The sequence below is a fragment of the Mus musculus genome, chromosome 4 (genome assembly GCF_000001635.26).
Source record: "Mus musculus strain C57BL/6J chromosome 4, GRCm38.p6 C57BL/6J".
NCBI classification, from domain to species: Eukaryota; Metazoa; Chordata; class Mammalia; order Rodentia; family Muridae; genus Mus; species Mus musculus.
The window spans coordinates 127,986,076-128,008,703 of NC_000070.6; the positions used below are offsets into that span (position 1 = coordinate 127,986,076).

General features: G+C 50.8%; 2 protein-coding genes across 7 annotated transcripts in view; one reads left to right on the plus strand and one right to left on the minus strand.

Annotated features, from left to right (window-relative positions):
• Nucleotides 1-2,227, minus strand: part of CK137956 (cDNA sequence CK137956) — a 60,711-nt gene extending 58,484 nt beyond the window's left edge. The window contains exon 1 of the mRNA XM_006503263.3: nt 1,941-2,227. The gene's annotated coding sequence lies outside the window, so the exon portion shown is untranslated. The remainder of the gene's footprint in view (nt 1-1,940) is intronic.
• Csmd2 (CUB and Sushi multiple domains 2) overlaps nt 430-22,628 on the plus strand; it is a 581,156-nt gene continuing 558,957 nt past the window's right edge. For 5 of the 6 annotated variants that reach the window (XR_001784158.2, XR_001784159.2, XR_001784160.2 and 2 more), the window contains exon 1: nt 430-2,196. Coding sequence is in view for 2 of the 6 variants with exons in the window: in XM_011240560.3 (XP_011238862.1) it covers nt 1,995-2,196 (202 nt within the window). In the remaining 4 variants the exon portion in view is untranslated. The remainder of the gene's footprint in view (nt 2,197-22,628) is intronic. The other variant, NM_001281955.1, reaches the window with a different exon arrangement.

The window sequence follows — 22,628 nt, forward strand, 5'->3', positions numbered from 1 at the left end:
TTCTGGCCGCTTCAGTTGGTTCTTGGCACTCAGAGAGACTGAGTCGGGATGGGCCAGTGTGATGGGGGTGGGGAATGGGACCCGCGATTCACAGGATTCTCCATACCCACTCCGGGGGCCACCAGGCGCCTTCCCCAGCTGTGGGATGAGCTCATGCAGGGAAACCGGAACCGCCAGGGTTGGGGTTGGGGCAGAAAGAGAAAGACTCGTACCAAGCGCTCTGAGAAAGTGTGGCTCTGTGGAGCAAGTTTTTGGTGGGAATAAGAAGTAGCGTCCACTCCTCCTCCATATCCCCCTCCACTCCAATCCCAGACAGAACCCCGAAGCCCTATTGTACGCCTTTCCTGAGAAATTCACAGGCTCGCCGCCGACAGCTGGTCAACTTGGGTTGCAGAAACCCCCTAACCCAAGTTGCCAACCCTGAAGTCCCTCTCTTAACCCTTCCCAGGAAATGTCCCGGCCTCGCCGCCCGCCATCAGGGTTCCCGGGCTCCTGAGCCTCCAGGATGACAGAACGCCAGCTTGGCCAAATCACTTGATTGCCAGACTGCCTAAACGCAAGATCTGCCTCTCTGGGTGACTCTGGCAGAGGGGGGTGGGGTGGGATGTACATCGGCAGGTGCTTTTACGCTGCGCTCGCCAGGCGGAGCCTTCTCCCCCTGCCATGTTGCTCGCGGTCCTCTCCGGCCTCCCTCATCTCCCTAGGCGTCTCTTCGCCCTAGGCAAGAGTTTGGCGTAGGCAACGAAGGGGCCCTCGTGACTGGCAGAGCAGCCTAGGGTAGACCAGCCTGAGACCGCTGCTGAGGCGGAGGGGGGTTGGTGTGTGTGTGTGTGTGTGTGGGGGGGAACTACGCTGCGCCCTTGTGGGTCTGAAGGCAGCCGCTACCAGCCTGTAGAAGATAAGGGTTCACTTCCTTGGGAGAAACTCATCTGGTTTGGGGCCCTGGTTGGGTGGGTATGGGGGACAAGCAGAGTCCAGTCACTTAAATTAGAGGGTAAATTGTTCAAGGGACTCGTACACAACACTTCCATCAATCCCATACCCGCTCCCGCCCCCAATCTCAGTATACATCCCTGCGGTTTTGTCTTAGACTAGGGGTAGGACTGCCCTGGACTGAATGAAGGGACCATTCACCACCCCCACCCCTCCTGTTTCACTCACCCTTCAATTCTTAACCCTGTCTTCTTCTGTGTCCACGAACCCATCTCCTGGGGTGGGCTACAGCTAGCTGAGCTCCAGAGTGTCCTCCCCAGACCCAAGACTACAAGTTCAAAGCCAGTACCCAAGATTTTCTCGCAAGACCCACGACTCCGGGGAACTGCAATCTTCTTTGGTTACCTCTCCCCAGACAGTATTCCCATTTCCAAACGTGGAGGAGGCGTGTGTGTGTGTGCCTGAGTATGCAAGAGTGTGTGTTTCTGTGCGTGAGTGCGTGTGTGTGTGTGTGTGTGTGTGTGTGTGTGTGTGTACACGGGAGGGGATGTACTGATGGTGATCTTTTACATGAAAACCGGAGGACTGAACTTAAAAGAAACTGGTCAATTGTAGAACAAATAGGAATAAACAACCCTTTAGATGTAATTTGTGGTTTATTAGGGGGTGCAGGTGGCGCTGAAGAACACCCCCCCATCCAGTTTTTTTTTTTTCCTTAACTGCGCCTCCACCCCCAGCATTTGGAGCGGCGGAGAAGCGGCTCCGGAGTGATTAATCCGGGGATAATTCACCCCCCCCCCGCCCCCCGGCGCGAACCCCGCGAAGCGGGATTGGAGCGAGTCATTTCCGAGAGCGCAGCGCGCCTCTCCCCGGCCGGGCGGACACTTGGTTCATTCCAGCCGCAGAAGCTCAGGGCTCCCGCGTACCGGGATTTTTTTCCCCCCCTCCCGGAGCAGGAAGAAAAAAAAAAAAAAAAAAAAAAAAAAAAGCTACAGAGCTCTCCTGACCTCCTTTCTCCTCGGCGGCGGGCGAAGCCTCTCCCTCGGGCTGCTGGCCGCGCTATGCCGCGCTCGCGGGGACCGGAGCAAGGATGTTGCGGCTGCCCGGCAGTGAGGGCTCGCGGCGAAATCGGGATTTGGGCGCTTGTGCCGGGTACCGGGAGTCGCTGGGGCCGCCCGCCGCCACCACCACCGCCGCCACCACCGCCGCCACCGCTGCTGCTGCTGCTGGGCTGGGGGCTGCTCAGTGCCTCGGCTGCCGCGGGTGAGTCTGACCGCGCCGCCCGCCCCACCCGAGCCCACCCAACCTCGACGCGGTCCCAGTCCCTTCCCCCACCTCGGCTTGGCTTCCTTCTTCCGATTACCCACCCTGCTGCTCATCCTCCTCTCTGTCTGCCCAGATCACCTACTCCATCTTCGACCACATCCTCACCTCTACCCTCATGGATGTCCCCAACCCCAGCTACAACTTAGCCGGATCCGGCCGGTATGGGGGGCCTGGGAGACAGACATCCCCCTCCATGGGTTGCGGGCCACCTGGACTGTGGCTTCAGTTTCTCCTGTCTCCCAGCCCCCCAAGATGCCAAGCTTTTCCGGGATAAACTTTCCCAGAGCCATACTCCCCCATCTCTCCCCATTCCGCCTGGCACACCCGTCCTGGGGGTTGGAGAGTCTCGGCGCGCCCCCTCCGCGTCTGGAGGGTCTGTCTTTCCCTGCCCCCGCCCATTTTCTCCGACCAAAGCCTTTGCCCCCGCCCAAACAGCCCTGAGACTGCGGTCACCACCCACCTCCTCAGACGCCCTCCGCCCGCCCCCTCGGTGCTTGGGCTGGGGGCGGGATGCAGGTGGGCGCGCGCCCAGGTCGGGGGTCCGTGCAATCTTTCTTGAAGGGCTCATGTGAAGATCTGAAGGGGGGTTGAACCACTGGAGGTGGAGGAGGAGGTCGTGCCGGGTGGGGAGGGAGGAGGGGGAATGTCACTGCCAGGGTCCGTGCCGACACATCCCCTCTACTGGCTCCTACTCCGCGCCAAAGTGCCCTTTCCCGCGCCCTGCTGCAGCCAAACGCCTGGGCTGCGGCATCCGTGGCTCGGGTGGCAGACTCGATCTCCTTAAGCCAGCCCGGACAGACCTGAAGGGTGTGGAGAGTCGCGGGACTTTAGGATGGATGTGTGGTTGCAGCTTACAGTTCCTGGGAGAGAGGCATGTGGACCCTTTAGTGAGCCCAGTTGCTCTAAAGGTTGTTGGTTTCAACTGGTCTTCTACTTTACCCACGGCACCTTCAGATGCTTAGCCACAACCTAGAAAGTTCCGTGTGCCCGTGGGGGGACCGGTCCAAACGGGGATGCCTGGAGCTGCGTTTTCACTTTACTGGATGCTGACACCCGCTGGGGAAGAACACCCGAAGCACCTGATGCCTGGGCCTGGAGCCGGGACACCCCGCCCCACAGTAGTGGTTTTGTTGTTGTTGCTTGTTTGCTTGGTGTTTTAAAACCACAGGTTGAGCCTCTCAAGCCTTGTCCTGGGCCATCCCCAAGCCCTGGCGCTTCTTGGAAAGTGTGCCCCCTCCCGTGGTTGGCCAGTGTGTGGTAAAAACTCTCATGCCCTCTCTGGCTTTCAGCATCTTGTGAAATGTCCCATCAGACGTTGTCATTCACCATATAACCATTCAGTGTTGGGGTTTCCTGTCAGGGAGGGCTCCCCAAGACAGTCTTGTCTGTTTATCCCTACTTGACCGGACTTTCTCAGGTAATCCTAAGAAGTCATAGCCACTGACACCCAGAGAGGGGCGCCCGCGGTGCGCGTGCCTCTCTCAGCTTAGGCCTCTCCGCACACCCACACCCACCGGGAGGCCGCTCACACCAAATGCTTCTGGTCACCAAGACTTATCACATGAGCTGTGGGGTCCGTTGTTACTTGCTGTGGGGCCCATTGGATGTTTGTCCAGGCAAAGGCCCCCTTTGCCTTGGCCAATTGGAACTTGTTTGGGATTGCTAGATTTGTTTTCCTTGCTAGGTTTGCCCCTGCCCCTTTGAGTATGCCATGCCCCTGGGGAGAGAAAAAGGCCAACTCACCCGGGCCTGCACAGTATTCTGCAGTGCTGGAAGGCTGCCTTTTTGAGATCCATTTGTCGTTGTCTCTTGGGTAGGTACCTAAGTTGGAGTGTATGTGTGTCTAAAGGAGGGGCAGTTGCTCTCTGGTGGGCCCAGACCTGGCTCCCAGAGCGCTCACTTCTTTTGGAAGCTTTCCTGTGCATTTCCACCAACTATCCGGCCTTGTAGGCAGCAGACATTTGGAAATGGAGTTAGTGAAGGGAGGTGGGCAGGAAGTGGTGTGAGAGGTATGGGAGAGGCATTCTTTTTGTGATCTCTGCATACTGTTGACCATGAAATGTGCTTTGGGGCATTTAGTACTTCCCTGGGCTGGAGAGATGGACTGTGAGGATTTGTGTGTATGTACGTGTGTGTGTGTGAGTGTGTGTGTGTGTGTGTGTGTGTGTGTGTGTGTTTTCCTTGTCCATGCCTGTTTCCTTCCTCTCCATCCTTCCTGGCCTGCCTCCCATCACACTCCTTCCTCCACCGCTGTAGGACCCCAGCCTCCCTAGAGACCTCTCTTCAATTACCTGCCCCCCCACCCCCACTTTCCCTCAGTCATCCTCTCTCCTTGAAACCTGCTTCCCCTCGGCCTGCAAACACCTGTATCTTTCACATAAAACACACCAAGAAGATGTCTTGCTTGGCCTTCCTGAGCCCATTCAACCACTGTCTGCCCAAACTCTCTTCAAAGGCGGGTATTTCATCCATTTTCCCTGCTCCTAGCCATTCCCTGTAGCTTGGCATTGAAACGTACCTATCACCCGATCACCTCACTGCTGACCCCCCTGTACTTCCCCTGCCTGTGCCTATGGTCCCGGCCCTTTGAACCACTCCATTGCAGTCCGTTAGGATTCCGGGTTTCACCACCTCTCCCTCTCTAATACGAACACTCAGCTTCCTCCTTGAAGTATGGTGCCCAGGAACAATCAATCAGCCGGTCCTCACTCTCCTGGTGAGCTCAGCCTGCTTAGTCCTCTAATACTGTTCACATGCTTCCAGACAGGTCTGTCCTGCCAAATGTGGTGTCTGCTGCCTTCCTAGTGTGTAGATAAGCTCAGTCTACGCAGCCTGCGCAGGCACCTGCCCTCAAGGCACCTTCTCAAGGCCGGAGCACTCATGTCTTTCCTCCAGAGATGCCCAGGTACCCAGCCTTAGGTGGGCCCTCCTTTCCTTCCATGTTGTTGGCCACTGAGACCTGAAATTAGACACCCTCCTTTCTTCTCCAGAACTGCTGCTTTTCTTTGGAATGAGAGCCTAGGAAGAGAAAGAGAGAGAGAGAGAGAGAGAGAGAGAGAGAGAGAGAGAGAGAGAGAGAGAGAGAGAGAGAGAAGGCTGGGATGTCTTCTCGCTTTTTAAAAATTAGGTATTTTCTTCATTTACATTTCCAGTGCTATCCCAAAAGTCCCCCATAACTCCCCCCCCCCACTCCCCTACTCACCCACTCCTACTTCTTGGCCCTGGTGTTCCCCTGTACTGAGGCATATAAAGTTTGCACGACCAATGGGCCTCTCTTTCCACTGATGGCCGACTAGGCCATCTTCTGATACATATGCAGCTAGAGACACGAGCTCCGGGGTACTGGTTAGTTCATATTGTTGTTCCACCTATAGGGTTGCAGATCCCTTTAGCTCCTTGGGTACTTTCTCTAGCTCCTCCATTGGGCGCCCTGTGATACATCCAATAGCTGACTGTGAACATCCACTTCTGTGTTTGCTAGGCCCCGGCATAGTCTCACAAGAGACAGCTATATCAGGGTCCTTTCACCAAAATCTTGCTAGTGTATGCAATGGTGTCAGCGTTTTGAGGCTGATTATGGGATGGATCTCCGGATATGGCAGTCTCTAGATGGTCCATCCTTTCGTCTCAGCTTCAAACTTTGTCTCTGTAACTCCCCTCGTTCTTTAGAAGTGCTTTCAACTAGGACAGATATTAAACTCTATATTAAGGAGTTCTGATTTTTTTTCTCCCATCTCCTCACCTTTATGGTTTAAAAACTAAATTTTAGCCAACGTCTTTTGCATTGCTTGTCACTTAAGGGCTAACTTTTAGTCTGTCTCTTGCATCAGAAGGACCCACTGTTCTGTCATGGTACCCAGTTAATGTAAAAGTGTTGGTCTCAACTACAAAACTGAGCACCAAGGAACAGTGCTTTAATTCTCTTAGTAGCCCCAGCACCCAGCTCTGCCAGGCCTGCTCAGCATAGAGCTGCTGTTTGACGGACAGCTCTTCCACCAGCAGATGGTTTTCGAAATTCTCTTCCGTGGACTGTTTTCCAGGGATTGTTGATGCAAGACCGAGTTTCAGGGATGAGGGAAGCCAGCTGTATGTAGAGGTAACACAGTGACAGACCCTGACTTCCCAGGTGTGTTTCCTTACAACTAAATGTCACAGGTTGGTGAGCTAGTGTTCTAGGTTCTAGAAGCATAGCCACAAGTCCTCAAACCCCACCCCCTGTCCCCAGCTCCCCACAGGGGAATGCCCAAGGAAAGGCGGTTAACTGCTCAGTCATCAAGGTGTGTTTGGGCTTGAAGTCTCATTTACAGTTGATGTGTCTGACTGTGTGTGTGTGTGTGTGTGTGTGTGTGTGTGTGTGTGTGTTAATAAATAGGCTGACTATAGCTTAGTAGGCAGTTCTGTAGCTAGGGTTGGTGACTGTATGACTGTTCAAGGGGAAGCTAGAATTAAAGAACTGGAAAGCTTAGTGTGCAGGGTCTTAGACACTGATGGGTTCTGTTGGTTCAGAGGAAGCCAGCAGGTGGCTTTGACAGCAGCGGCTCCTGTGCCTGGCTTACCCACTTCATCGTCACCGTCATGGTCATGAGAGCAGGCTTCAGGGAATCCAATTGCTCAGCAGAATACATGCTCCTGTTAGAGATCTGGCTGATCTTCAGAGCTCTCTGAGGCACAGGGATCCCCAAACTCCAAAGAAACAGTCATTCCCATGATAGGGATAAGATTCCAAAAGAGAAAGAAAGCTGACCAGGGCTACACTTGCCTTGGGAAGATACAGCTTAAAAGGGGAAGACGGATCTGAGCAGCAACACGGAGGACAAAGGAGGCAGGCGGGGAGGCTGCGTGCTTTTAGCATGCATCCTTCGAGCTAGGGTTTTCAGAAACTTGTCTGGGCAGCCAGGGGAGTGACAGCTTTAGCTAAGGTTCACCGAGAGCTCACTGGTAAAGTCTCCAGCTCTAATGGATTAAGTCAGTTTCTACAGCAGTGTCCCAGGCAGGATTTGGACCCAGGTCTACCTGACTCAGGATCCCTTATACATTCCTACAGATGTCATTCATCTCCGGGGACACACGCGGTATCAGCCACTTGGAATCCTCCTGCCGTGGACCCTGAGCTTCTAGTCATCATAAAAGCCATACTTCCTCCATCTTCAGTGCAGATGTCTGGGATGAGTGCAAAGTCACTTTGTTCTTAAGGCCGGCCAACAGCTATCTAGGTAGAACTCGGCTGCTGGGGCTTAGGCTTGCCCACATAGTGTGAGAGTAAAACCTTTTTCACCTTCTTCCCCAAGACCCTATGAGCTTCAGTTTCTTGCCTGAACTTTGAAGTTTCTGGGGGCGACAAAGCCCTCATTTATACTTTCTCCCACATGGCGTAGGCCCTAAAATAGTATGGGGTTTCCCAATCCAACTTCAATGGCTCATTCTTCAGGGAGAGTCCTGGGTGGCCACCCCCAGGAGCCGTAATCAGAGAAGTGCTTCTGGTACAAGCCGGGTGCATCAAGGCTACTCACATCAAGTCCAATGCTCAGAAAGCCATTGTGTCAGGTCTTGAGCCATCGTCATCCGATGCCTGGGTAGAGCAGGAGCTCGTGACTCCTGGCTCTCCTTTTTGGGGAGAGTTTTCCCACTGAAAACTCCATTGCACTTTCCACTTCGCTGTTGCTGTATCCTTAGCAAATTTGAAACTGAACCTGATCTTTAAGAGGCCGTCAACTCTCTTCTAGAAATCACCATGAGGAGTGTGTGTGTGCATGTGCGTGTGCGTGTGCGTGTGTGTTACTTAAAATAACATAGCTACATGATTGAGAGTGCCAAGTAACTCTTGGAACTTTGTTTGGGGCTCTCTGAGTGGTTCAGGGCTTCCATTGCTGCACGAATAGCCTTTTCCCCCAGCCAGCGTCTCCTTCAGACCCACTGAAGTGCAATTATAACCCAGGAACTTCAAAAATGGGAAACCTGTCCATCTTCTAGGTTTTTCAAAGAGACAAACAGAGTAAGTTCCATTATTAAGTAGCTACATCTATTTATTGATTGAAAGTAAGCAAGTGTGACGGTCGTAACTTTGAAAGGAGAAAGCAGAGAGACGCTGAAATTGAGGCCCTTGGTGGAGGGTCTCATCAGAGGACACGCAGGCATGGTGTTCCAAGTGACTGATGGCTCTTTCTGAGATGAGCGAGTGTGATCCAGTTGACACCGGCCTCTGGAGGTTTGTCTTTCCATTGCTGTCTGTCTCCTCACCCTACCCCCACCCCAGCCTGACTCCCACTGACAGTCATGAAGCACCACATGAGGAGTGTATGTGTGTGTGTGTGTGGGGGGGGAGTCAAAGTTCAGAGATTGGCAGAATTGGAGATGAATGGGTGTGGTCAGATACATTGTATCAAATGAGACGGTGCAAATGCATTGGTTTATTTTCCCCATTAAACTGCCCTAAGCATAAAACAGCTACCTCCACAATAACAACAGCCTGGCTTCCTGGGACCTGTGTGGTTCTGCCTTTCTGGTCCTTGTCACGTGCACAATCCTAGAAGGCTGGCTCACAGCAGAGAGGCCAGGAGAAAGGAAAAGGCTTCTGTTTGGCCCAGAAGTCAGCAAGCTAGTTGTCCAGCTTCCATCGGGCTTATAACCTGGGTGGCCTTGAGATAATGAGAACCATTTCCTCTTTTCAACTGAGTCTCAGTTTCCTTACCTGTAAAATGGGAGAACAGTCAGGGACACCCTGCCTGTGCCAGGATGAACTTAGAAGTCCTTGATCCCACAAAACAGAAGGAAGCCAGCGTTGTTACACTAGGTCCGAGAGTTCACTAGTGTTAGTTCTGTCCAGTGGTAAGGCTCATGAGTGTGAGTTCAACAGTCTGCCTGCCTGTGGTTTGGGATGCTCAGGGCAGTAGGCAAGGAGAGACCATCTCAGTATCCCATTCCTCCACCTTTCCTTGCCAAAGCCAGCAATAGCTGCTTCCCCTTATAAATGGTAAAGGAGAAAGGATTCCACCCCCCCCCCCAAGCTCACCAGACCTCCTGTGTGCAGCCTCCACACCCCTGGCCCCTGGCAGTGGTATTCTGCGAACCTGAGAGAGGTAAAACTTTCACAGACACATCCATTCAGGGCACAAGTTCTGAGCTGCAGTCTCTACACAGCCTGATATATTTGATACAGGTCTTGAAATATGAATTATCTTTATAAAATATGGAGGGGCGTTTCTAAACGTCATTGACTGACACATTTCACCTGGCCTTCGGTTTCCGGTTTCCTACATTGCGTTTTGAAGATCCTGCTGGGCTTCTTCCATCTGTGTGTTTAGCCTGGGACTTGGGTTTCTAAAGCAGTTTTCTGTTAGAAGTTATTTCCATGTTATATTTTTGCACCTGTTGCTCCACCTTTGGCTTTTTGACCTCTGACCATGCTTAAAGTGCTGGATAACCCCATTACATCTTCCATATCTCCTAAGGTTTTCCTGGGACCTTGCTTGATGATAACTGTCATTAGGAGTGGGAGTCTGGGGTCCCCACTAGCAGACTAATTTTGTGTATTCCCCATAATGGTTTGTAGCAGTTGATATGCCAGGAGCTGGTTCTACTCTCAGTACCTAGAGTTTCCGTTTTCCTAAGTCTTCATCAAAACTTAGTATTACCCACTTTTCTGCTTCTGCCAGTGGTGCGAGTTTAAAATGACACCCACTGTTTAAATAGCTGTCTCATTGTCGTCTGATGATTAGTCGATTTGAAAGTCTACCGTGTGCTTGGCAGTCCTTAGGTCTTTCTTTCTGTGACTAGCTCGTGCAGACACCTTGCCTATTTTAAAATTGTACTACTTTCTGCAGAGTTGGGGACTGAACGCCAGTGTTCTAGGCAAGCACTCTCCCACTGAGCTGCATTTACAAACACAAAACCCCCTCATATTTGACTTTGAGACAGGGTCTAAGTTGCCCAGACAGTTCTTAAACTTGTGCTCCTCCTGTCTCAGCCTCCCAAGTAGTTGGAATTATGGGCTTATACCATAAGACATAGGCAAATTGCTAAACTGGATTCTGTCTGTCTGTCTGTCTGTCTGTCTGTCTCTCTGTTTGTCTCTATCTCTCAGGATTTATTTATTTTTACTTCATGTGAATGGGGTTTTTGCCTATATGTATGTCTGTGCACATGTGGTGTGCCTAGTACCTGTGGAGGCCAGAAGGGAGTGCTGGATGCTGCCAGACAGTCATCAACCACTATGTGGGTTGTTGAATCAAACTTGTGACCTCTGGAAGAGCAGTCAATGTTCTTAAATGCTGAGCCATTTCTCCAGCTCCCCATATTAAATTGTTACTCAAATATTTAGGGGTTGATTCGCACTCTGTATATTTGAAGGCATTGCCCTTTGTCATTTTAAAGGTTGCAATTAACTTCTTTCTTTGGTCTGTCTTGTCTGCTGCCTCTTGTTTCGGAGAGAGCTGTTTCACTCCGACTCAGTCCCACATATCACTGTTTTTAATTTTTTGAGGAAGCATTTCTTGTGTCCCAGCCTATCCTTGAACTTGCTACTTATCTTTTGATCTCCATGCATTGAACTCCCAGATTCTGGGGCTATAGGCATATATTGCCACGTCCATCTGGAAGCCAAGCATAGGGCTGTTTTCATGCTGAATGACCATTGCACCAAGTGAGCTGTACCATCCTCAGCAATGTGTAGGGAAGACAGGAGCTGGCTGAGGAATATGAGTGCGTTGGTGAGCTTGGGGACAGGGTACAATCCTAATCCTACCTGGCCCACTGTCTTCCTGCGTCCCAGATCCTTCTTACCCATCCTGCACTCATGGATTCTACAATAGAATAGATTCCCTCTGGCTCAAGGCCTTGTTATGTGATGACCCCAGTAAAAGTAGAAATTAATGTACGATGCTTTACGTAGAGACTATGAGAAAACAGAGACCATTTGCAGGCATTTACTGAGGGCACATACTCTCCTGGACCCTTAGATGGGCTTCAGTGATCCTACACAGGCTCTCAGCATCATTTTTCAGTGAAAGGTGGTAGCAACGTAAGTGTGTGCAGATGGATAAGGAAGAGCACATGCTGGTGAGGGTAGCCTGACACAAACGCTCTTAGTGATGCTGAACTGTGCCCCATGCTAGTTCATTTTCTCTATAATGCGATTAAATATCCTAAAAAAGCAAGTTAAGGGGGGAAAGATGTGTTTTGTCTCATAGTTCGAAAGGTACAGTCCACTGCCATGGGAAAGTCACAGAGGCAGGAGTATGAGGTGGCCGGTCACATTTACATCAGGGTGCAGAGAGAGATAGATTCTGGCACTCAGTTGCCTTTCTCCTCTTTATTTGGTCCAGGACCCCAGACCTTGGAATGATGCTGCCATGTTTAGGGTAGGTCTTCTCACTTCAGTTGACTCAGTCTAGAAACTCTCTCACAGGTGTGCCCAGTGGTTTGTTTCCATGGTGAGTCTAAACTGTATCAAGTACATTAATAGACCCATGACATATGCATATAGTATATATGTAGTATGTATGTAGTATGTATGCTGCATGTGTTGTGTAGTATGCATGTACATGTGTTGTATAATATGTATGCAATCTGTATGCAGTATATATGTACTATGTATGTTTGTACATATGTAGTATGCATGTATGTAGTGGGTCAATAGGCCTATGACCACTCTCTGTTATTGACCCCAGGCCAGAGCAGGGTCAGGAGGATATGAAAGGAGGGGTGGCTGGTTGTCTGAATGGGATGGATCTCACACAGTGGGCAGAGGCCAGTAGCCGGGCCAGCTCATAGAATACAATGAGGAGGCCAGGAGCCAGGGAGAGGCAGCTGGTGCTGGGGCCAGCCTGCCCTCTACAGTAGTATAAACCAGCATCTGTGCTGGAGGCTGCAGGGAGCGAGCTGGAGGCTGTTGCTGGATCTCCGGAGAATCAGAGCTCTACTCAGGTGCCAGGAGGAGCCAGGGTTGAGTGCTGGGCTCAGGCCACCCCTGCAGCTCAGAGCTGCCGCCTGCCATTCCACAACTGTGTTGAAGGGCTGATGGGGAGTCGGGCCACTGGAGGAGAGATAGAGACCAGGCTTGGGTAGGCCATGAGGGCCCTGGCCCTCTGTGCCACATGCTACAAGAAGCCCTCTAGGTTTCTCCTCTCTTTACTTGCTTATTAGGACTTTGTGGCTTTAAATGGCACGTCAGATGTACTGAAGCAATCATTATCACAGCCCTCAAAGATGGTTAAGATGGCAAATTTGATATTATATATATGTTAACACAACAACACTGAAATATACAGGAGATGTCTGTGTGTATCTACATAAGGGGTTGGGGAAAACTCCCAGTGAACATGATATAGGGATGAGACCTGAGGGACTCTGCAGAGGCAGGGGCAGCTGATGGGTGCAGATAGGTTCTTTGTTGAGTGTGCAGGGCAAGTTCAAGTTTAGAGAGTTCCGTGGAGGGAAAGCCCGCTAACAAGAAGGAAACTTGGAGTCTGGAGCACACACTGATGGTTTGTTGCGTTGCCAACTACAGGTTTCTGAAGGTTTAAGAAAGGATGAAGATGAGAATAGGGTGGGTCTGGGGAGCATGAGTGCTGTTGGGAGAACCAAGAGGATCATAGAGACAAGTGGGAGGGGCCCAAAGGACCTTGTTCCTCCCATGTCTCTGTTCTCTGACCCGGCCTCCTGGACCCGAAGGAGCTGTTGAAAGTGCATGAAAAACCCTGTCCCCTGCCAAGATCCTGGATCCTATGTCCTCTGCATGAGAGTTATAATCTTTTCATCACCAGAGAAAAATGAGAATAGAGCCCCTGCCTGACTGGGGCTTGTCTAGCAAGGCATTTCACCGGTGCCACTTACAGGGAGACACATTCAACATCATCTGAGTGAGCCGTGGGTACCATTCAGTTTGGTTTCTGCTTTTTGCTTCCCTTCCTCCCTTTCCTTCCTGGTACTCCCTCTTTCTTAGCCCTGTACTTCCCTGGACATCAGAACCCTCACTCTGTGTGGCTGTCATCTTCTCCTCTTCTTCTCTACCCACCCCTCCCCATCATTCACAGACTCTTCCTCAACTTGGCTTCACTGTTTCCACCCAGGACCCTCCCTTCTACGGCCTTTCCTCAAGTCTGGCTCCAGCCCAGCAGCTCTGTCAGCTAGTGGGGTTTCAAGACCTTTGCTCGCTCCATCTGCTAATGACCCAAGGGCTGGCTCGCTAGAACATTAACTAAGAACCAAGTGCAGTTGCCCTGAGCTGGGAACACAGTTGCAAATGCCATTTCAAACCAAGTTCACTCCTGGAGGGACAGTTGTAAGATACTGAGGGCTAAGGGAGCTCCAAGCAAAGCAAGGACTAAGGTAGGCCATACAGACTGGCTTCACCTTGCAGACTCCTCAAGCATGAGTAGGTGAATAGTTGGTGCCAAGAATACAGGGCTGGATGTTTGAGTAGCAGGCTGTTTTGTGTGCCGTTACATCTGCATCTGTCCTGCATTGTAACGCTTCTCCAAAGCTGTTCTTTACAGAACTCTTATGTCGGGGGCTGTACATTTTCTCTCTTACAACACCCTGAAGAGATGGGTCTTTTTGTAGGGGAGTAAACTGAGTCATGAGAAGATTCAGTTTAGCTGGGCGGGGTGGTGCATGCCTTTAATCCCAGCACCGGGGAGGCAGAGGCAGGTGGATCTTTGTGAGTTTGAGACTAGCCTGGACTATAGAGCGAGTTCCAGGACAAACTCTGTCTCTAAACCAAACCAAAACCAAAAAACTAAAACAAACAAACAAACAAAACCAAAACAAAGCAACAAAAGATTGACTTACTTATCCAAGTCCATACTGGCAGGAGGAGGAAGAGTCTGGATTTGGGAATTCTTAGTTCAGAAGCTCAAAGGCTCAGTCAGTCCATGGCTTCCAGTTAAGACATCAACTCCCAACATGCCTCTCTCATCTTCTGAATCAATATCTAGGAGCAAGTTGGATCCCTACATTTTTATCCATTTGCCCTGCTGTCTCTCTGATCTGTCTGTCTGTCTGTCTGTCTGTCTGTCTGTCTGTCTGCCTGCCTGCCTGCCTGCCTGCCTGCCTGCCTGCCTGCCTGCCTGCCTGCCTGCCTGCCTGCCTATCCAGGAGCCACTCAGGTATTCAGTTCCCCAGGACCAAAAGTGAAGTTGTACTGGAGATCAACTTCAACTCTCCAATCAGTGGTCACATTCCTGTGGTCCTGACAGTGAAGGATTCTCAGAAGGTCCACATTGTCCTACCATCCTCGTTGTCAGACCGTCCTTGCTGTCTTTGTGGTTGCCTTTCCATCCACATTCATTCTCCTTCCTCCCGCCCCTCTGCCTTTCCTGTCTTCTAGGCTACTGCACCCCAGAGGTGATTACCAGGGTGATGGCTTGTGTTAGCGAGATGTGCATCCACCAGACAGGACTGGGCAAGGTTAGCATTCCTGAACTGCTCAGCAAGCTTCCCATAAGCCCCGGGCGAGGGAGCTCCTCATGTCCTTCCTCCAGCCTGGATCTGTTAGGTGATACCTCAGGACACTCTGGAAGCCTGGCTCTCACCTTTCTTTGTGTACTAATTCCCACTATTCTAGATTTCATCCTTGTGGAAAAGCAGACAGAAGCACCTGCATGTTGTTTTCCTCAGGTCTGCTCGTGAGAGGCAGCACGGGAGGCTGTAGGAGGAGGTTTTGCAGTGGGGTTACCAAGCCCAGTTTTCAGGACTCCCCTATATCCTGGAAGACACTGGACCTAGCTCTGTAGAAGAGATTCACCAAAGCAGGGGGGCCCTAGGCCAGGACAGTGCATTTAGAAATACTCTGCAAGAAAAGTCAGAGGCTTAGGGAAACTGAGGTAAATGGTCAGTTATGCAAATAGGAAATCCACAGACACTAGGAGGTTCAGGGATAACACTTGTTCATCCATCTACCCATATACCTACCTTCCCTTCTACCTATCCATTTTCCCACCCACTCATCTATCCATCCACCCATCCATCCATGCACCCATCTACCCACCCGCCCATTCATCCATTCACCTAGCTACTCACCTACCCATTCATTCATCCACTTACCCATCTACCCACCCACCCATTCATTCATCCATTCACCTAGCCACTCACCCACCCACCCATCCACCCACCCATCCATCCATCCATCCATCCATCCATCCATCCATCCATCCATCCATCCATCCGCCCACCCACCCATTTATTTATTCAGTCATTCAGGAAGTGAGGGAGAGGCTAGGGAATGCGAAGGAGGCCAGACATGAGAGACAGAAGACTAATTGACCACGTGCCCCCAAGACACTTGAAGGTTTCTTAGAAGTTCAGCTCCATAGGTTCCACTCTGCCTAGAGAATCAGAATCTCCATTTTTAGCAAAATCTGTAGGTAATTTACACCCACTCAAGAATCTGGGAGAACCAGGTCTTACATTCTCTGGCACAAACTCTGCACTGAAAGTCAGCAGTGGGTGAAGCTTGACTCTGGTTTATCCTGGGCATCCGTGGCACTGGTAAAATGGATTGATGTTATGTCTTCTCTGTCATGCTTGCGAATATCTATGCTTGCAAAGTGCCTACTAGATTTTCTTGACTACAGATTAGTGAGCTTTGGACCTTTAGTTTAATTCATTGTCTCCAGCGCCTAGGACATTGCCCGTAGCCTGGTAGATGCTTGGCGACTACTTAGTGAATGAATGGCTGGCCGCTCAGCAGGCAGTTGTCAAATTAAACTGGACACTCTGGAGGCTGAGTTCCAGAGCAAGTAAGGTTTTTCTTTCCGTTTTCTGTGCGGCAGATATTCCGTGGTGAAGGGTTGTTCAGAGGCTGAGCAAGGGAGCAGGGGATGTTTTAGATAAGGGGCAAGGAGGTAGACTATGTACCAGGAAGACTTTACTATCACTGACGTGTTGGTCTGAAAGCCACTGATACAATGAAATAATAAGATAGATGCTAGCCTGGGTAAGAACAAACCGCTTAAAAAGAGCAAGATCACATTCTGAACCCAGAAGTTAACTGGAACCCATTCTCTGCCTCCCTCCCTTCTTGCTCCAGGCTTCAACACCCCTCCCATTTGTTCCTGACCCTGGTATGTCCTGATTCTGGCTCTTGCCCTTTCTGTACCCAAAACTCCATCTTGAGCCTGTTCCTGTCTCCTCATCACCACTACCTTTCCTGAACACCTTTGTCTCTTGCTTCATGGGAAAGGAGATGTTCAAGGATGTGTGTGCACCTTGCCACTGAATGTGTGCAGCCATGGACTGAAGCTCATGTGCTCTGTGCTACCCAGAGACCTCACTCCCATCCTTACCAGGTCCTCCCACGTGCTCCAGCCTCTCTGTTTCCTCTTAGCCCAGCTGAGTACTTGATTTGAATCTTAAAAATACACTAACACCCCTCCCCTGACTCTGCTGCCGCCTCTGGCTCTCACCCTGTCTCTCTCCTCTCCTTCCTCTCCCAGCCTGCCTTCCTGTGAGAGTGTCTGCCAAGTCCTTTCTCAGTGCTTGTCATCTGGCTTTCACCCTACTCAGCCCAGGGGAAGTGCTCCAGCCTAGGGCCCCATGTGACTTCCTATTTACCAACTCCAGGCAGCTCTCTTGACTTCAGGACCATCACTTGTCTGGCTGCTGCCTGCCTCTTGACCTTCCCACTGTCTTTCAGCTCGCCTCCCCGCTCTGGTCTGATGATCCTCATCACTCCTTCCCACTTAAACCTCTTGCAATGCTGCCTACCATTCAGCTGGCTCTGCTTTTGTTCGCCATCTTGTTGGCTCTTGGGGCTTTCTTTGGCTCATGAAAACTGGCTCGGTTTTAGGTGTTTGGAGAAAAATAGTGACTGCCCACTGCTCTTCAGACCCACATAGCAAAAGGATGGTCTGTGTTCAAAAGCCACAAAGGAATTTATTTTTCCATCTGTCATCGCCTCTGCACCTGCCCCCCTTCCACTCCACCTTCATTTTTGCCACACCTTAATGAATGGCTTTGGCAGCCATGAGTCTTCCTGAGCCAGGAACCCGAGAGTCACCGTTGAGTCCCTTTCTTATCTAACCCCTTTCCCAGTCTTGGGGAGTTTTATCTCCCCAACAGTCCTCCAGCCTGCACCCGTGTCTCTGTTTCTGCCATGACTTGGAACGCACACTCTATTCGTCCTGGACTGTGCAGACCCATTATCTCGCCCATGTCCCTACAGTACTGTTGCTATCATTTCTCTTTTGACTGCTTTTGGTTGGTGGGCTGTGAATCAACAGGGCAATACCAAGGCTGACTTTTCTCTCTGAGTTGGAAGTGTTGGGGCAAGACCAAAATCGGGGAGAGGTTGGTGTCCTCAAGGAAGCCGAAAGGAGTGGGAAGCTGGTGAGATACAAGTGGGTGAGTGTAGCCATGGAAGATATTTGAGTTAGCAGGCCACTGGGCCCCTTTCACAGATGCAGCTCCAGATGTTAAGCAACATGCAAACTGAGGGCATAAGCTGACTACTTTCCTGGTAGATGCGTGCACAGGATACCCTCCAACCACAGACCAGTGGGCTCCACGATGGAGAACAGAGGTGTCCCTGAGGTAGACAGGTTCTTCCCTCTCCCTCCACTGGGCATCAAAATTAAAACATCTGCTAAACTGGGGTGAGGGTGGAGTCTCCATCTCACACCTGCACTTCCTAGGTGGCCTTCAACATGAGCACCAAGGCCTTTGACCATCTGCCAGATGCAGAAGAGTCCAGGGCATTTGCTAGAGGAGAAAGAGGGCAAAGGTGCCTTCCTAGCCATCCCTTACAGGGACAGAAGAGAGCAACTCCCTCTTCTCATGGTGACACTGACCCTGTCACCCAGACTGGGGTGAGATGCCTAGATCTCTTTTGCCTTTGATATGATGCAGCTCTGTGTATGTCATGGCTACAGATGTTCTGAGTCCCTACAAAAAGAGGCTTTTCCTGACATACATGCACATACATGCACACACACAAAGCGAGAGAGAGAGAGAGAGAGAGAGAGAGAGAGAGAGAGACAGACAGACAGACAGACAGACACACACACACACACACACTCACACACCCCTTTCACCGGAATTTCAGTGATCTCCTTCTTTAGCTTGTCACTGGGCTTACATTTAGCTTCGTACATGGACACCAGTGATCCAAACCCAGGTCTTCATTCATGTTTGCATGACAAACTTTTCCCTCCCTCGGCCATCTCCCCAGCCCCAGGCTGCATTTCCTAAGAGTATCAGAATTATTTTCCTATCCCCCTATCAGCTTCAGGTCGTTTGGCTCATATCAGCTCTATCCCGAATCCCAGCTACCATGCAGCAGTTTTGAGGTGACTTCTGCCAAGGCAGGGACAAGGTTCAGTAGTACTGCATGGTAGGGTCTGAACTCACTGAGGCTGTGTGAGGACGAAGTTGTATCTGGTGAGGAATGAGGCCTTTCTTATCCCTCCATTGCATGCCATGCTTGACACTAAATTAGTCCCTTTCTTAACTTGGGTGGTTCTGTTCTTTGGTCCCAAGAAGAACACTTTCCTTGGGGTCTTATTCTCATTCCTTTTGCTTAAAATGGAAGCTACCCCATTCATTCTCTCCAGTGCACTTCATTTCAATCCCCTTTTCCAAAACTGCAGCCAGTCTTGCCAAAGGGTGGAGAGTTTGTCATATTGTCAATCAGAGGGTCCTAGGGGGGAGGGGAAATAGCATCCTTTAACCATCAGACCTCTAGGGTCCCCAGAGGGCCACAGCTCAGTCCCACCAGTCAGAATCGACAAAGAACTGTGTGACCTCACTGCTTGGGAATTGGTCCAGCCTGAAGCAGGCACTTGGCTCTTATTTGGCCTCTGCATTTTTGATCATGGGTAAATGCACTTTCTGTTAGGTGCCTTGAAATATCGAAAATAGCTCCCAGGCTTTCATTATTGCGTTTAAAGACCTGTAGGGGTCTGGGAACCCCAGGCAGGCAGGGAACACAGACATTGTCTAATTCCCCACAATTCCCTTCTCCTTCACCATGCCTCTCTTCCCCTCTTCAGTTTTGAACCAAAGGAGTAGAAAACACAAGAGCAGTCCATTGGAGAGATTGGAGAATGTAGCCTTTGATATGTGGCCAAATTAGCTTCTTAACACACTCCTCTTGAATTAGAAGAATATAGGTACCCATTGTCCTACAATGGTGGTGACCTCAGGCTTCCTCTCAGGGCCAGGCTGATGGACAAAGGGTCAAGGGTAGAGGTTGGCTGGATCCCAGCTCAGTGGGCCAACTTCTTTACCCTAGATACTTCTGTTTCAGGCTAGGAGGTAACAGAGGCCAGAGACAGGCCTGAGGGAGACATATGCCATTGGCATAGTGCCTTCTGAGACACAGAATTGGAATCCCCCTACTCCACCTCGACAAGACTTAAATAAGCTCTCTCCCATATCTTTGCAAGTGGAGCTGATCTCTACGGGTCAATACCGCTGCTGGACAAGCAGGGATGGGGCTGGTAAGCCCCGCTTCACCTGCTGGGGAGGAAAGCAGGACCCCACCCACTGAGGGCTCTGCTATCGATGCCACTCTTGTGGAGGCTCCTAGAAGGCCTTATCCAGACTGTGGAGGTGATGGCTAAGACGATGATGACCTGGCTCACTAATCTTTGTGACATGTTTGAGTAAGAAAAGAAATTGGCCATCTTTCTCTTTCTCTTCATTGTTCCTGGGAATGGTGCGTGGAGGAAGGGAGATGCATCAGCAGGTGAATTGTGAGGGCCTGGGACTGACATTTAACACACAGTGGTGCTGGAGTAGGGCCTGATTTGTCTTGGTTAACAACTTAATGTTGGACTAGGGCTGGAGCCATTCTGTGTGTCCTGTAGGTAAAGGGACAAAATGGGGTGCAAAAACAGGTGCAGGACAAGAGCTGGCTGGGGAGAAGGAAGGTAGCTCAAAGCAGGAGACTTACCGTTCCAGGACCCTTTTCTTCTTTCAAGCATCCTCCTTCTCCTCCCTCCTGCCGTGCCTCTTCCTTTTTGTATATCTAGCTACCCAGGTGCTCATCTGATCAAGTTGCGCTGCACGCTCATGGTGGCAGGCTCTGTTCTGGAGTATCACTGAAGGTGTTCACGGTATCTGTCATCCCACTCTGTCCCTTAAGCTTTCATTCATTCCAACACATTACCTCCAGAGTGATCGGATAATTAAACAGATAATTTAAACACAGGGTGGTTAGCTTGGCAAGGGAGACCAGCAGGGTCTGGGAGGGGATTGTGGGAGCAGAGAGGAAGGAAGAAGAGGGATCCAGGATATAGGGCTTTGAGGACTCTGAGTGTGGTGGCCCTGTTTCCTGAAACCTGGAGGTAGTCTGGACAAGGCTGGGAAAAGAGAACGATGGTTATTTTTCAATGGCCACTGCTGTTACTCATGGCATGAGAGGCAGCAGCTGTGGGAGGAAGCTTCACAGGGACCCAGGGACTCTGATGGTGTCACTGTGTCCAGGCGTTATGCTAGGTGGTTAATACACATGGGGGTTCCCACAGTTTCCGGACTCCAGTGGGAGAGGCGGTGGAAACGTCTCCATTTTTATAAATCTAGAAACTGAGTTTTGGAGGAATGGAGTAGCTCTCACTGAAGCCCCACAGCAAAGAAGGAGCTGGAACACCTGCTTCTACCACGTGGAGCTTCTGGATGGCCTTTCTCCAGCTCTTCTCAACTCAGCCAAGGGGCATGATTTCCAGTGCTCACAAATACAGGTGCACGCTACATCGATTCCACCATAACAGGAATACTGTTTCCTTTGCGCACAGAGCTTGTGTCGTGAGCCTCCTTACCAACCAATGGCAGTCTCGAAGCAGATCTTTGTGGCAGATGGCATTATTGCTTCCCTTTTACAGATGTGCAAACTGAGGCTCAGTGATGCTCAGTTACAGTTCAGGGTCACAGATGGTGGGTCAAGGTTGTGAAAGCGCACAAAACTGCATGACTCCAAATCCTGCCAAACAGAGGGGGTTGACAGGCAGGCCTGGTGAAAATTGATTCCACTGGGCAGGTGAGGTGCCTGCAGATGCACTTTATAACACCTGTCTCCCAAGGAGCCAGTGTTCATCTGAGAGGAGGCTGAAGAGGCAAAGCAACCACTTGTGGGCCTTGGCTCCATGGACACACTGTCCCACTCATTTTCACAGTCCTTTGTCCCTTGTGGGGAATATGTCATTTTCTCATGGCTACCAGATGGAGAAAGACAGAGCTATTTGGAGACGGAGGGAGAGCCCCTCGGGACAGGATGACCCATCTCTTTCCTGAAGGCCAGAGCAGTAATTGTGTACTTATAGTGGTGGGAAGGGCTCAGAAAAGTTGCCCAGGGACTCTTCTGTGACTCATCTGCTCACCCAGTGTCACCTCTGCACAACACAGATAAGGGATGTGGCCCCTGCCTTGCTGGACTCATGCACCTGTCAAGGACACAGTTCAGCATCACTGTACAGGGTGGGGCCCTGGGAACCAGGAAACCCCCTCCATAGTTATTTCTCACCCAAACACAAGCATCTTTACCCCACCATCAAAGCATCCACGCCACAGCCCCCTCCTACCAGTCTGTCACTCTCCTGGAACCTGAGCTTTGGTTTTTATTTATTTTTATTTTTGTGTAGATCCCTACAAGAGGACACCTTTGACCCTTCTCTCTTGCCATTTCTCCTCCAGTCTAGCAGCTGGAGAGCTTTAAATCATGGAGGAGGAGTGCTCCTTCCTCTGCTCCTTACCTCTGCTCCTTACCTCTGGCTTGCTCTTCTCTGACAAAGGGTCTCGGTTGCCCTTGTACAAATTCTGCAGGCATATTCTCTAATAATGGGGTTCCCTGTCCCCTGGTTCCTCATCCTCTTCATCACCCAGTGGATGTCACTTGCTTTGTCTGCAGTGGCACACTCCTTCATGACCTCTGTCTGGAGTGTTTTGAACACCCATCGGATTACGGGCACATTTCCTTCCAACTTCCTGTTGGTCTCTTTCCCTCAACCTCACACCTTTCCTTGTGGTGTACTCAATGCCAGGGAAGATGTCTTACACATAGTAGGGGTCTTATGAATATTTATATGTGTGGGTGTGGAAGCATTACATGCCTACTGTTGTTGAGAATGCTAGAAGAGGGGGTTAAAGGGGCAGCAGGTTCCGGGGGGGGGGGGGCGGGATGACATCTGGGAAAGAGCCTCCAGTAGACTGTCTTTTGCAGGAGTTCCCATGGTTGGCATGCACCCACGTGAGCTGGGGCTGGGAGCAGGAAGTGAGTTTGAAGGTGGGCAGATGGGTAGGTGTTTATGGAAAAGTGACATCTGGACATAGGTTTCCCCAAGCCATGTGAGTCACTCTTGAAAGTGGCTGATAAATCATCACGAAGGGTCTCAGGGGACAGTGTGAGCTGTCAAAAGCATAAGAGGTTTGGAGGGACA